Source organism: Podarcis tiliguerta, assembly GCF_965153285.1.
Source record: "Podarcis tiliguerta genome assembly, chromosome: 1".
In the NCBI taxonomy this organism is placed as follows: Eukaryota; Metazoa; Chordata; class Lepidosauria; order Squamata; family Lacertidae; genus Podarcis; species Podarcis tiliguerta.
Window position 1 is genome coordinate 103,806,053 of NC_139534.1, and position 15,027 is coordinate 103,821,079.

Here is a 15,027-nt window from a genome sequence, read left to right on the forward strand (position 1 = left end):
AAGTCAATGGGTTCAAGGGGATTTGTGCTATTAGATTGTTTTACTGAAGAAAATCAGAAGGATTCTGAATTTAATAGCCATTTATTCATGATTAACACCAATGTAAGACACAACATACAGAGTATTAATCAATTCAATTATTCATTACCATTTTCAGTTTAAGCGCTTGCTGGTTACAAAAGGCAGAATATCAAATGAGTCCAATTTGTTTCATTAGACAACTTAAAAAATCACTGCATGGTTTCAAAGTGGAAGAAAGGACTTTGAGCAAGTATTTTTTATATGCCACTAACATCCCTATGAAGCCAGATAGTTTATCCCTCCCCATCCCATGACTGCATCACTCACAGCTAACCTATGCAGATCACACTGCTGTGCAGTTCAAGGTGTCATCTCAAGTTGTATGTACTCCCACTATGCAGGACTGCCTTTAAATAGCCCTAGAATTGACAATTCTCCTTTGCACTAGTGCAATGGGAAGTAATATCCCAGTGAAAGCTAGACTGATAGAACCAATTGCATCTTTATGAAGGCTTATTATTTTTGACGCCATGATGGTCTAGCAGCCCCAGAAGCAATGATCACACATGTTTTGGTTCCAAAAACATTTAGTGCATAAACAACGTATAGGCACATTGCTGTGTTAAGGTAGAAAATCTGTCCGCTTTAAAGCAGCTTGCATGCTGTTTCCATGCATCATGGGAACTAAAATTCCCACTGGTAAGGTTTCACTGTCTTTTTGCAACAGCTATTTCCTGTGTGAGATTCTTGGAGATCACTTATTAAAGTTGAGTACCTGCACATTTACTGCTCAGTCCTGTAATGCGTAAATCTGTTTCTCTGAAGTATCCAAAGTTTATTGCGGGGGAAAGCTGAATTAGATTCTGACAGCAGGGCATACCAGCTGTGAACAGAGAAACAGCAGTAACAGCAGCAATTGATTCTTAAAAACTAACATCCCATGAAAAATAGAGTCTGGGTTCTCAGCACTGGGTTACATGAGTGGGACAGGAGAAGCTGATTTTGTCTGTTTACACACAACAGATTATTTTCTCTAGAATTAAAGAAAATACCTTGGGTTAGCCAGTATGTAGATGAAAAAAATCTAAATTGTGTGTTAAAGGGCCCTGGCCAATTTGATTTTAAATGCAGAGCCTGAAATGAAGCAATCTTTGTTATTTCTAGGGCAACAATGGCAACAGGGAGTATCCAAGAGCAGCTTGCATCAGTGGGTGAAGAATACTTTCAGCAGCATCTTGAGCAAATTTAACAAGGTGCTTTAGTTCCCCATGGTTGGCATAACGACGGCAGGCTTGGCATCAGTAGCGTCTTCCTCCTTCCACTGAGAAGTGATTGTCTTCAGCTGTGTGTAGAAATGCACCCCCTGAAAGAGACAAAGAGTCAGATGTTCATATCAGTTTGTGCTGCAGAGTCGCTGGTTTTAGTTTTAACTATAAGGCTGCAGGGGAACCTGCAGTCCTCTTGACTTTGTTGGACTCAACCCCAGGCAGCATGGCCCATGGTCAGGAATAATTAAGAGTTGTCGTCTAGCAACATCTGGAGTGCTATAGGTTCTTCACACCTGCCACAAGGCAAAATATATTTTCCTGCTCATTTTCTCTTGTCAGAAATACAGCATGCTGATAAGCCTTCCCTCTGCCAATCTCTTACAAGTTTTTCTTCCCTTCTTGGCTCCTCCTGGCTTGCTGCAGCATGCATCATAATATATATATATATATATAAAAATAAAACCTTAATGGATTACCTGTTTGCCGTAGAAATTGGTGTCCCCCCTGAAAGACCCGCGAGAACCAGTGAAGGAGAACATTGGCAAAGGCACTGGAATTGGAACATTCACACCAATCTAAAGCAAAGCCAAAATTGATAATTTTATTATAAATCAAAGAAAATGCACAAATAAATCTAAAAAGAGTCAGGCTAGGCTCAAGGTAACCTGGATTCAAATCAATGCTCTGCTGTAGTCTGACTGGGTAAGCACTGAGCAGTTTCTTACTTTGTAACCTCAGGGCCAAAAAAGAAGAGAAAGAGAAAGCTTTTGCATTTTAAAAAACTTGCACGTTGAATGCAGTAATGCATTCAGCATCAGTTTGGTCCTCGGTTCGTTAATAAAATAGCCCTCAGTATCTCGTTGGTAGCATGGCAAATGGCTCCACAAAGGGAAAATGGGGCAAGTGTATTACATTCAGATGGAGATCTCTCAGTATGAAAGGCCACACAGGAAAGAGGACAAGGTTCTTGCACCTTTAGTGTTGGAGAAGGAATTTCCCAACCCTGCTATCCAACAATCTTTTCACTAAGAGATGCTAAAGATGGAATGTGGGACAGTCTGGATGTAGAGCATCTGCTGTGTCATGGAGCTATGATGGAGCTAAAACTGTACCCCAAGCAGTTCAGCATGAACCTCAACCTTTACATACCTGCCCAACATCTACTAAGTGAGAGTACTTCCGAGCAGTGGCACCATTGGTGGTAAAGATGGCTGTTCCATTCCCATAAGGATTTTTATTGATTATTTCAATTGCTTCATTCAGACTGTCTGCTTCCAGAACCACTAGAACTGGTCCAAAGATTTCCTCCGTATAGCAGGTCATATTGGGCTGTCAAGAAAGAAGCAACTTTTAATTGCATGTCAGATTCTGCAGAAATCTTGTTTCTGACACTTAACACAGAAACATCCTTTTCCTTCACAAGTCATCACCCCAAAGGACCCTTCTGTTCCTTTTGATGAAATGGCTACCACTCTAGGCTATCATCCCTCCCTCCAATATTGAACTCGGATGGTGACTGCTGCCAAGATTGTAACCAGATGGGGAGACTAAGAAACAAGAAGGAGGCTATCACCAAGCTTGGGAGGGGAGAACCCCAAGGTTTGCAGAAGTACATAAAAAAGAGAACCACGCCTAATGCAGGGGGTCGGGGAGGGAACCAACAAAAAGCAAGAATGGTGAGGTCTGAATATACCGTATTTTTCACCCTATAGGACGCACCGTCCCATAAGGCGCACCTAGTTTTTTGGGGGGGAAATAAAGGGGAAAAAATTATTTTCCCCCCAGGCGCGGGGTTGGGGCGGGGGAAGCCCGAGCTTCCCCTGACCCCATCCCCCAAACAGGCAGCTCTCTGCAAGCCGTGGGAGCCCAGCGCTGGCTCCTGCTGCTTGCGGAGAGGTGCGAGAAGCCTGCATTCGCCCCATAGGACGCACACACATTTCCCCTTCATTTTTGGAGGGGGAAAAGTGCGTCCTAGAGGGCGAAAAATACGGTACTCAGTAGGCAAGAAATGTAGATGAAAAATGGAAAGAGGGGGAAATGGGATTCTTCTCTCAACAACCTCACAGTGGACTGGCAGGACGGAATAAGTGAGGTTGCAAAAGGTGTTGTAGTCTTGTGATCCCTACAATGACCCCAGTGAAAAGTATTCATTTATTAAACAGATTTTATCCCATCTTAGAGCATATTGCTTCGCAAGATGCTTTGCAAACATAAACATTTGAAAGGCACATTGAAACATCAGATACAACCAATAAATGCCACATTGCACAATTGTTCAAATGCCAGTCACATCTAAGGCATTCAGAAATATGCCAATTTACCATTTTTTTATTCAGGGAAAGGATCTCCAGCGCATTCCAGCCTTTATTATTCCTTATCCATCCATTCCCATATATTCACCAAGCATCATTCTTGAACTTCACCACTTTTTGACAACCATTCCACATTCTAGCCACAGCTCACGTCAATAGCCAGGTATCAGGACATTTGCAACATTTCACTATGGCACAAAATATAGCTGTAGGCCAACACCAGTCTTTTGAAGACCAAAGGGAAGGCTACCTCTTGGAACATGCTGGATCAATGTTCATGTCTTCCTTAGTTTTAAGGTGTTTTAATTTGCACCTGCTGATCAGTACATCAGCTCACCTTGACCTTCGCAAGGATTGTCGGTCCAACAAAATTGCCATTTTCAAAACCTTTCACTCTGATATTTCGTCCATCAAGAAGGATGCTAGCCCCCTCCTTTGCTCCACTGTCAATCAGTTGACAGACACGCTCCTTGGCCTGGGGACTGATCAGCGGCCCCAGATCTGCTCCAGGCTGGTCTCCTATGACAATACACAAAACCTGCTCAAATCCTAAACTCTTCTTTTTTAACACCTAACAAAAATCAAGCAATCAAGCAAGCAATGTCAACATATGAAATTAAACATGGTCCTCGTGATGCAGCCTTGTAACACTGTTTACCTTTACCTTTAAGTAACTAGCTAGCCAGCTATGCAACTCTAATTTTGGTGACAAGGCAGTGAAGTTCCGTAAAGTCAACATGGTTTTTATTATAACGTTAAATGCAATGAGTGTTCCGAGATCTTATTACATTATGAAAAAGCAGCGACTGACCCCACAAAGAAAGCAAATTTGTTAGACACTTGAGAGAAACAATTTAATGGACAGAAGTTGCACTGATCATCTTCACGGCTCCAAAAATTAGCCTTTAACAAGCACATTACAACACACATTCTAATGCTCTAGATTAGACAACCTGTGGCTCTCCATGTGTCGCTGCATGACCTATGGTGAGGAATGATGGGAGCTGGAGCCCAACAACATCTGGGAGGCCACAGGTTGCCCACTCTTTTTCTAGATCTGCAGAAATTGGATTGGATTAAAACAAATGCATCGGCACCTGCGTTAACTCGCAGCTTCTTGGCTCTCTCCACCAGTTCGGGCAACCAATTCCGAGCCTCTCCCACCAAGACTGCTGTGGATAATGCCATGCAACGTTGCCCAGCTGCTCCAAAAGCCGCTCCAACCAACTGATTCAGAGTGTTCTCCTTATTGGCATCCGGCATCACTACTCCATGGTTCTTAGCTCCCTAGAATGAAATGTACTTTTTTTTTAAAAAAAGAAGAAGCTGAATATATGTATATATTAAGCAACAGTAAACATCAGCTTAAATGGTCCCAGACCTTCAAGGAAAATGTGGCTGTTACACCAATGTAAAATCAGAACCAAAAAGGGTGCAAGGTGTCACAAAAAGTTTTTTACATTTTTGAGATCTTCTGCTAGATAATTAAGTGTTAATATATGGAGTATTCAAAGGTTTTGTGTTAACCAGACTTAAAATGACTTTGAAGTTTGTCCTTTTCAACTGTAACATCAAAACTTCAGAAATACAATTCAGGACATTAAAATTATAGATTTTTCCAGGATCATCAACAACTATCCTATAAACAGAGATGTCAAGCGGTACATTTTGCGGAGTTTTACCATATTGGCCTGCACTCTCTTGCCGTTCTTGGAACCCCTTTCATAGATATATTCTCCAGCCTGATTAGATCCTACAAAGCTGATTGCTTTGATATCAGGGTGATCACAAATAAAATTCACGGCTGAAAAAACAAAACAAAAACAAAACACTGTTCATTATATCTCGTCATTGAAGAGAGCTTCATCTTTTGCTGTGGCAACGATAACCTAAACAAATAAACCAAATTTCTCCCTACATATATTAATTAAATAGAAACATCATCACCCCTCCCCCCACCTCTTTCCCCCTTTTTCAACAAATGAAACTGATTTGTAAAAATGTCACATGGGGGGGGGGGACACAAGAGAGAGACATTGCACATACTTTTGTAAATCAAGAAAACCTTTAATAAAAATACATTGAAAAAAATTAACCAAATTTCTCCCTCTCCCACTCCAATGTTCTCACAGAAGGTCCTTAAAACAAAAACACTCTCCCATTTGGGATATCTACTTGCCTCACCAAGCCTCACACCTTCCTTGTTCCCAGATCACTACACAAACACATGATCTGGACAAGCAAATAACCTGGACACCCTTGCAAATAGGGAAGACCAAGAGTGGTAGAAGGGGGAGACTTTTTTCTAGCCTTTCAAGGAACACCTCTTGAAGGAGTGGGGAATTTGCACCTGTGATTACCAGGATCAAAGTGGGAAAGATGGAGAAGGCGCTTATTTTTAAACAGTTAAAAGAGAACACAAGCACACAATCTTGGCTATATAGCACATCCCTGCCTGCATGATATCGACATGATATCAACCCCACTCTGCCCCTACACTACAGCCTTGGAGGCCTGCCTTGCAATTGATATTGTTATTATTAGCTATTTATTAAATCTCTATACTGCCTTTCATCTGAGGATCACAGGGCCGTTTACAATACAAAAACACAAGAATGCAGAACACCGTAACAAACAAAAGCAATACCCCCTCCCTAGATTATGGATTGTTTAGTTATCCAAAGGCCTGGGATAAGAGGAATGTTTTTGCCTTAAACATATTGTAACAAATGGCGCCAGAGGAGCCTCCCCTGGAATTACCTGCGTGTTGTCCGTGGATGATGTTCAGTGTTCCATCAGGGGCTCCAGCATCCTGCAGCAGCTTTGCAAGAAACATGAGGGCTCCCGGCACCCGCTCAGAAGGCTTCATCAAGAACGTGTTCCCACACACCATGGCCATGGGAAACATCCAGAGAGGAATCATGGCTGGGAAATTGAAAGGTGCTATGCCTGCACACACTCCCAGAGGCAAGCGGTAGGTGTAAGTGTCCATATCTTTAGTGATGGAGGGAAGGGTCTCGCCCAGCATAAGGGATGTCACACTACAAGCATGTTCAACGACCTCTGCAACAAAGAATAGGGACTTCTCAGTTTACGAATCTCCCTGGAAATGCTCTTTCCAATGCCGTCACGATCTGGCTAGCTTTTCTAGCTCCTTCACTGTAACTGATACAATCAGCACCATCCAGAAATACTTCCCATTCCGACAGGGATAGGATTCTGCTTGAGAATTACTTTGATTCAGATAATTAATGGGTGAGGTGGATTCATGTCCAAATGGAGACAGGAACTATGCTAACTAAGACCTACATTGGCTCCCAGTACGTTTCCGAGCACAATTCAAAGTGTTGGTGTTGACCTTTAAAGCCCTAAATGGTCTCGGCCCAGTATACCTGAAGGAGCATCTCCACCCCAATCGTTCTACCCGGACACTGAGGTCCAGCTCCGAGGGCCTTCTGGTGGTTCCCTCACTGCGAGAAGCAAAGCTACAGGTAACCAGACAGAGGGCCTTCTCGGTAGTGGTGCCCGCCCTGTGGAACGCCCTCCCATCAGATGTCAAAGAGATAAACAACTACCTAACACTTAGAAGACATCTGAAGGCAGCCCTGCTCAGGGAAGTTTTTAATGTGTGACATTTTAATGTATTTTAAATCTTTGTTGGAAGCCGCCCAGAGTGAAGAAGAAGAAAAAGAGTTTGAATTTGCTATCCCGCTTTATCACTACCCAAAGGAATCTCAAAGTGGCTAACATTCTCCTTTCCCTTCCTCCCCCACAAGAAACACTCTGTGAGGTGAGTGGGGCTGAGAGACTTCAAAGAAGTGTGACTAGCTCAAGGTCACCCAGCAGCTGCATGTGGAGGAGCGGAGACGTGAACCCGGTTCCCCAGATTACGAATCTACTGCTCTTAACCACTACACCACACTGGCTCTCTGGGAAACCCAGCCAGATGGGTGGGGTACAAATAAGAAATAAGAAATTAATAATAATAATAATAATTCTACCATAAAAGAATACTGTCAGTATTATCAAAAAGATATCAGAAAGGAAAACAAAGCTCTTAGCATTTCAGAATATACTCGAAATATACAAAGCAAAATATACAAAGCGAAAAAAGCAGAAGTGTTGTTTAAAATTCACAGTGTATTCGGAATTCCTTCTTGGAAGGTTACAGAAGGGGCTATCCTCCCAAGGCCCTAGAATGCCTAGTACTCATAAGTATTCCGCTCTTCCCTCAGCTCGTGAAAAGCCATTTTCTATGTACAGCAAGAGGTGCCGGCAGCTTACGGAGGCCTCGAAACACATCTCCCTCAGCATCAGCCAGGGTCTTCCCTTGCTCTAAGGTGATCAGTTTTGAAATTTCTTTCTGGTGATTAAAAAAAAGAAAAGAAAAGGTAATGAGAATTCCTGAAACCGAGAAAAGGGAAACTCAATCAAGGTGGAAATAAAGCTCATCTACTGAACCAGAAGGCAAGAAGCAAGATTTACTGTGCTGCAGGAGGCCAAGCGCAATAGTAAGGAAAAGCCACTCTGCACATGAGTAATCACCACCCTGCCCCCATCTTATTCCTGGATGTACCCAGCTGGTGGATGGGTCATTTGGACCACTCAGAATGAGAATAAAATGCAATTTTGCAAAAGAAGAAGAAGTCTTAAAGACTAATAATGTTATTCTGGCATAGGTTTTCAAGGGCAACAGTCCACTTCATCCTGTTTCTAGGCAGGCTATGAACTCTATCTATGGGACGCGGATGGCGCTGTGGGTAAAAGCCTCAGCGCCTAGGGCTTGCCGATTGAAAGGTCGGCGGTTCGAATCCCCGCGGTGGGGTGTGCTCCAGCGCCTGCCAACCTAGCAGCGCCTGCCAACCTAGCAGTTCGAAAGCACTCTCGGGTGCAAGTAGATAAATAGGGACCGCTTACTAGCGGGAAGGTAAACGGCGTTTCCGTGTGCGGCTCTGGCTCGCCAGAGCAGCAATGTCACGCTGGCCACGTGACCCGGAAGTGTCTTCGGACAGCGCTGGCCCCCGGCCTCTTTGAGTGAGATGGGCGCACAACCCTAGAGTCTGTCAAGACTGGCCCGTACGGGCAGGGGTACCTTTACCTTTACGAACTCTATCTACAGCAAAATAACATACCTCCAGGGTAAAATTATTTAATGTGAGAATAGGCTGGTACACTTTATTTTGCTGATTTCTGTAATGATTTTGTAGGGAAGGCTATCTTAATTCCCATTTTATAGCCAAGGGCACTTATTTATTTAATAAAATTAGTATAACACCTGATTGAAGAAGAAGCCCCCACCACAAAGCGTTTTACAATAATAAATCAAAAACATTATCAGGACCCACTGTTTAAAAATAACTGTTCAAAACACACACAATCTGGTCAGTCCAGTTCCTCACCAGATTGTCTTTGATGAGCTGTTGGTATCGCAAGAAGACTTGTTGCCGACTCAGAATGGATGTCTCAGCCCAGCTCGGTAGAGATTTCTTGCACGAAGCCACTGCTGCTTCCATCTCACTTTGTGTAGCTTTGGGGACACGACCAACCACTTCATTGGTGGCCTGTTAGAATAGTAAACCCAAAAATGGTCATTATAAATGTGCCACCGACTCAGGATTGCCTTAACACAGGAATCCACAAACTGTGGCTCCAAATCTGCTGCAACAGACTTGCATGTCCTGTGCAAACAGAAAATGCTTAGCCGATTATGAACCTTCTTCTTTGAAGGCACTAATCAAGGAAGGGTGTCATCTCTAATATATAGAAATGGGATTCCTTAAGAATCCAAGATGGGGATGAATAGCAAACTTTTGAGTATCAGCTGCAAAGATAATTCATTGCCACGTCTCTGAATAGGTCTGCAGGGAAGGAAAAGGGAATGCATCATGCTTTGCTAACAGCACATGAACTCATGCCTGACGATCAGGAATTTATCTTAGGAACTATGGTGGATGACCCTTGCTCTGAAAAATGTAGTGAAAATTAAAGGGTTCAGGAACTCATACCAGACCAAATTTCATTAAATCATACACAGACTGTTGGGGTCCGCTAATTGGGCCCAATCTGCCTTGGTTGACTTTACTAAAACAAAACTCTACAAGAGAGAAAAACTTCCAATAATTACACAGATTAAAATAGCTCAGAAAGTAAGAAAACATTAAGCACAAACTTAAGCTAATTAACATAAACGCTTACATTTAAATCTCAATAGTCTGAGCAAGATGCTGTCAAAAGCCCAAATAAATGCTGACCGCTGGCTGGCTGTGGAGAGATCCCACCAATCCAGGTTTTATGGGAACTTAGACCATGGGTGTTTACCTCTTCCACCCCACTTACTGTACCTTGTGACACTGTCCTTGAAGCCTTAACAGGAGACATCTGTATGCAAGCTCATTATTTTTGAGGTTCTAACCCATTCCCACAAACCAGTCTTAAAAGGGGCGATATCACCACAGGGACACACGGCTTTAAAGTTGCCAGACTAGCCTCCACATAAAATCCGTTGTAGTTTGCCCCACTAGGAGGACTCAGGAGTACATTAAGCAAAATAATGTCAGTGATTATGTACCTACACTTAGTGTCTGAAATCTTAAGCCAGGGATGGGGAACTCATAGCCTTCTGGATGTTACTGTCAACTCTCATCAGCCCCAGTCAGAATGGTCAATAGTCAGGGATGATGGGAGTTGTAGTCCAGCGACATCCAGAGGACCACATGTCCTCGCCACTGCTCTAAGGTAACTGCTTTAAGTTCCAGCCAAACCATTTTATCCCTCTGCCGGTGAAAAACTGGACCACATGACAGCTTATGCAAAAAGACGTTTTAAATTTCAAGCTAAAGACAGCTTTGGAATTCAGACTACTTAAGCAATTCCATTTTAAAGTGTTGCTCCTGAGTGCCTGTTCCTTGTTACACTGGTCAACTGCACAATCCAACCCTTTCCTGCCTCAAAGAAAAGCACAAAATAAAAAGGAAGTTTACTTACTGGGTTGTGAATATCAATCCATTCATTACTTTTGGAATCAACAAATTTGCCATCGATGAACAGCTTGGTTGTTGGCTGCAGAATACAAAGGGTTGGTCAGTGTCAGAGTTTATCTGAATGCTGAAATACCAACTAAGCTAAACTCTTCCACATACTTAACATAAGGATTAAGTATCAATTCTTTTTTCCTTTCTCGCCCTCTAATTCTCTTCATGGAGCTGCAGTCATTTATCCACATTTATCTGCAACCAAAGTTAATGAATACTGCCAGAAAAAGTGGGTTGAGAATGTGCAATCTACAAGATTGTTTAAAGCCAAAATACTTGCAACTAAAACTTTATTTTGAAAGAACCCAACTCACCACTGAAGATGAATAGGAGGATGAAAAATGCCAATTTGCCTTCCTCTGGATCTACAAGATGGAAAAAACAGGAACACAGAACTTACTCAGAAGCACAGCTACAATTTTCTGTGAAGACATTCAGCTACCCTAAATTCACCCAAGGCTGTGCCATGAAAAGTCAAACGTATTCACTCATTTTCAAACTACTATAATTTACTATTGCTTTGTGTCATATGCAAATTTGTGCCCTCTTTCGCAGGTGGAGTAGAGCGCCAAAGACTGAACTGGGGCCACACATAAGTATTAATATGCCTGACAAACATGGAGAAATGAAGGCCATGAAAAAAGACTGGGAAAATTCAGGGGCGAGGGAGAATATTTTTCTGTTTTCCCCAAAGTCTCTTTTTTCTTTTGGCTTTCTCCCCAAATAAATAGGAAAAAATCTAGGTTGCGGGGAATGGATTATGAAGTCATTTCCTTTAGAACGATGAATGAAATGTTTAAGACGAAATGTTCCTATATTTAGTCCCCCAAAATGATATCTAGAAATGATGTAACAGGAACACTTTTTTGTAACACAATGTACAGGATCAGAGCATTACAATTCCTGTACACAAAGGACAGGCAAATCCTGAGTTGTAGACAGAGAACAACCCACAAATGCAGTCGCAAGATGCATTTCTGTGGAAGGAATTCAACATCATGCTACGGTGACTGTTGTCAGTGCAAGCATTTTGGCTTGCCAGACAAAATTACCCCCCCCCTCTGCTCCCCTGCGCACTCTTGCAGGAGTTCTCTTGACCCCCCCCCCAGCCAATTTCAGGGGGTATGGAGTGGTGTACAGGAAGAAAGTCCTTGCCCACAGCTTCTGCTGATGAAACTCATTAGTTGAATCCCACCCAAAAGGAAAGGGTAGAGAAGCTTGTTTAAATCCATACAAGCCTTCAGTTTTTAGACATCCATGATAAATATGAGAAGTAATAAGAATAATTCTTATTTGAAACATACATTTATGCTTATGAGGTTTCGGGGGAAAGTACTAGACTGTATAAATATTACCTTTGGGGGGGAAAGCTAGCATTGTCAGAGGATAATATTATTTTAAATTATCTATCTACGACTTGGAATTTGACAACTGGTCAACATAAATAGATTCTCCGCACCCTCACTACTGCTAAAATACTGATATTGATAGAAGAGATGACAACTATTGCAAAATACAAATGGAGAGCTTATAGACATAGACTGCATATAGACAAATACTGTTATTTGGAAAGCATTTATAAAAATATAGTAGGTTATAAATAAATGTATATGTATTGGAATAATAATTTCATTTATAGACCTTTGTGTTATATATGTATAGAATTATAGGGGGTTTTGTATTTTTATGCACCTTTTCTTTTCCTTTTTCTCACTTTATTTTGTTCATCTGAAATCTTTTCAATTGTAAATTTAAAAGTCCATAAGAAATATGATGGCATAGCTTCTCAACCACGATTCATACTCACCTGGGATATGGATATACAGTGGTACCTCGGAAGTCAAACGGAATCCATTCGACTTCCAAAATGTTCGGAAACCAAGGCACAGATTCGGATTGGCTGCAGGAAGCTCCTTCAAAATTGTCAGGAGAAGGAACTTCCTATGTACTTTTAAGCCATTTGCAAATATTCCCTTCGGTTTGTACGACTACGTTTCTCCATAGCACTCATTAATCACAGCTCTGATGTCCTACCTTTCAGAGCTTTTAGCCAATGAGTGAGCAGGCTCCTATCTCACAAAGCAATTCCTTCAAACGTTCCTTGCACATTTTACTTTTGTTCTACAAGGGCAAGAGATTATTTTATATTTAAAGGAACTCAAAGTCTGGGCCTGATACAGCTGTACCCCCCTGCCACCAAGGGCCCTGTATCCATTTGTCAAAGAAAGCCAAAAAGGTTTATGCCTTTTTCCCCTTCTCCAAACTTCTGCACTGTCTCTTTCAAGCTCCATAGATGAGACTGTAGTAAGGAACCTGAAAGATTTTCCATTGTGCATTTCATTTGGAACTACAGCATGTCACACAGTTGTAGAGGGCAGTAACCAATTCAATAGTCATTTCAAATACAACTTGTGGTTAATTAAGATCTACAACACATATGTTAATTCTGTACTGAGACAGGTTTACTCGAGTTGTAAGTCGCTTTGGGGTTGCCCCAGGGTTGCAAATGACAAATAAACAAGCAAATACTCTGCAAGGCAATTAGAGAGTTGAACTGTCATGTATGAACGGATCCCTGCATGTACTTGTCCCCGTAATCACAGAGCGGTGTGTGTTCAAGGCGGCTATGCACACTTACCACGGAGGAATTTAGCAGAACTAGCCTCCAGGTAAATAGACATAGACCAGCGTGCACTGCATACATTCAACAGTGCTTTAGACTTTGGAGAAGTACAATCTAAAGCAAGGGTGGGCAGAAGATAAGCCCACCAGCCAGTTTTCCGAGGGATTCTTCTTGCAATGGGCTCCTGCCTGCATAGATCCCAGTCGGATCCTACACCGCGCTTTGCGATGTCCTGTGGCGACTTATGCACACTCAGGGATAACTGAAAGCAAAGATTGCACCTTCGCCTTTCAGAAATCCCGAGTGTAACCTCGCTTCGCACGTGAGAAAGCAAGCGCGTCCACCCACTCAAGTCTGAAGTTCGCTGGCTCCTGCGAAGCGATCCCCTTCGCCTGCCAGATTTCATCGCCTTTTGCAAGGGGGGCGGAGCGAGTGTGGTGGGACGAGAGTCGATCCCGCTCCAGAGGTTATTCCAGGGGGGTGTAAATTATCCCCCTGCTCGCTCGCCCGTACGCGCGCATGGGAGTATTCAGGAGGGCAGGTGAAATGGAGGAAGGGGCAAGATCTCCCGCCTCCCGCGTCTGACGGACCCGAAACCCCCAAGAGGAGCCCTTCCCATCCCCCCCACCCCAGTCTCTTTCGGGGCCGCTCCCCCTCCAGCATGCAGTCTCACCCCGAGCCAGAGGCGCCGCCCTCCCTGAGACCCCCGAGCCGCCGTCACCGCCGCCATTCTGCCAGCGACCACCTGCCAAAAGGCGCCCCTCCCACCTCCAGCTCAACCATCGAACCCCGCCCGAGCTTTGAGCTTGGCCAATGGAATCACGAGCCCCGACGTTTTCTCCTGCCCTTTCTCCCTTAGCAAGCCAATGGGATAGTGCTGGAACCTGGCTCGGACCCACCCCTTCAGCTCCGGATTCCGATTGGCTATGTTGCCGTCAACGCCCCCTCTAGCCGGAATCTGACTGGATGGCTCTCCCCCCTCCCATCCCTGGTCACTTTCTCTCTCTCCTAAATCACGACCTAGTGGGAGGAGTGCAGGAGGGAGGGGGCGGAGCAAGTTGGCTCGTTCGAAAAGGAAGCGTCATATGTTTAGATTCCCGCGTGCAGGCGGCCGGGTGTCACGTGAGGGGCCAAAATGGCGGTCTCAACGGAAGGTAAGAGGTGGTAGTGAGGAGAAGGTGAAGGTTTTCCCAGTTTTGCGAGTATCTCTTCCACTGGCATATTAATACTATAATTTGTGTCCACTTGCGTGTCTCTCACTGGGTTGCTGGGGAAACCCAGCCACATGGGTGGGGTATAAATAACTAATTATCATTATTAAATTATTAGGAGTACGTGTGCATAGGGTGGACCGAAGCTGTCGTACGGGAACAATCCTCACTGAATACAGCGGGTAACTTTATTCCTCAGTAAACCTGCTCCAGTTAGAGCTGAAATGCTACTTAAGCGAATTCCTCAAATTTTTCCTCAGATCTGGAAATAACTGTTAGGGTTTGTATTCACATTTGATGCTCTGTTCATGCAGTCAGGCTCTAAAGTGGCATAGAACAGTGGCCGTGCGCCTCATGTCTTGAATGCACACGGTCCCAGTAATATCAGGCTCTGTCAGTAGATCATGAAACTCTTAGTCTCAGTCATGGGTTTGAGTCCCACAATGATTGGAAGTATTTTGGTTGTTCTTCTAGGCTCAGACTTGGAAGCCTCCCTGCTGAGCTTTGAAAAGTTGGACCGGGCTTCACCAGACCTCTGGCCTGAACAATGTAAGTTGCACT

The 15,027-nt window shown here is 43.5% G+C and overlaps 2 protein-coding genes across 3 annotated transcripts in view; one reads left to right on the forward strand and one right to left on the reverse strand.

The window, feature by feature from the left end:
• Positions 1-65: 65 nt before the first annotated feature.
• ALDH6A1 (aldehyde dehydrogenase 6 family member A1) lies at positions 66-14,065 on the reverse strand. Its single transcript, XM_083445608.1, has 12 exons — positions 13,929-14,065; positions 10,947-10,997; positions 10,586-10,660; positions 9,001-9,162; positions 7,886-7,964; positions 6,362-6,664; positions 5,284-5,405; positions 4,699-4,888; positions 3,939-4,120; positions 2,439-2,618; positions 1,766-1,864; positions 66-1,384 (listed from the first exon to the last, which is right to left on the reverse strand). Exons 1-12 carry the CDS (start codon positions 13,983-13,985, stop codon positions 1,280-1,282), a joined length of 1,605 nt encoding a protein of 534 aa, XP_083301734.1. The 5' UTR covers positions 13,986-14,065; the 3' UTR covers positions 66-1,279.
• A 142-nt stretch (positions 14,066-14,207) lies between these two features.
• Positions 14,208-15,027, forward strand: part of LIN52 (lin-52 DREAM MuvB core complex component) — a 37,441-nt gene continuing 36,621 nt past the window's right edge. The window contains exons 1-2 of one of the 2 annotated variants that reach the window (XM_083447235.1): positions 14,208-14,409; positions 14,941-15,015. In XM_083447235.1, coding sequence (XP_083303361.1) covers positions 14,391-14,409; positions 14,941-15,015 — 94 coding nt within the window. In that variant the 5' untranslated portion in view covers positions 14,208-14,390. The remainder of the gene's footprint in view (positions 14,410-14,940; positions 15,016-15,027) is intronic. The other variant, XR_014512822.1, reaches the window with a different exon arrangement.

Coding starts and splice junctions, on each gene's coding strand:
- ALDH6A1 (XM_083445608.1), bottom strand. CDS start 13,985: ATGGCGGCGGTGACGGCGGCTCGGGGGTCTCAGGGAGGGCGGCGCCTC. Junction 9,163..10,585: donor GGATTGATATTCACAACCCA/GTAAGTAAACTT, acceptor CTATTCTAACAG/GCCACCAATGAAGTGGTTGG. Junction 2,619..3,938: donor CAATCCTTGCGAAGGTCAAG/GTGAGCTGATGT, acceptor CTTTCTTGACAG/CCCAATATGACCTGCTATAC.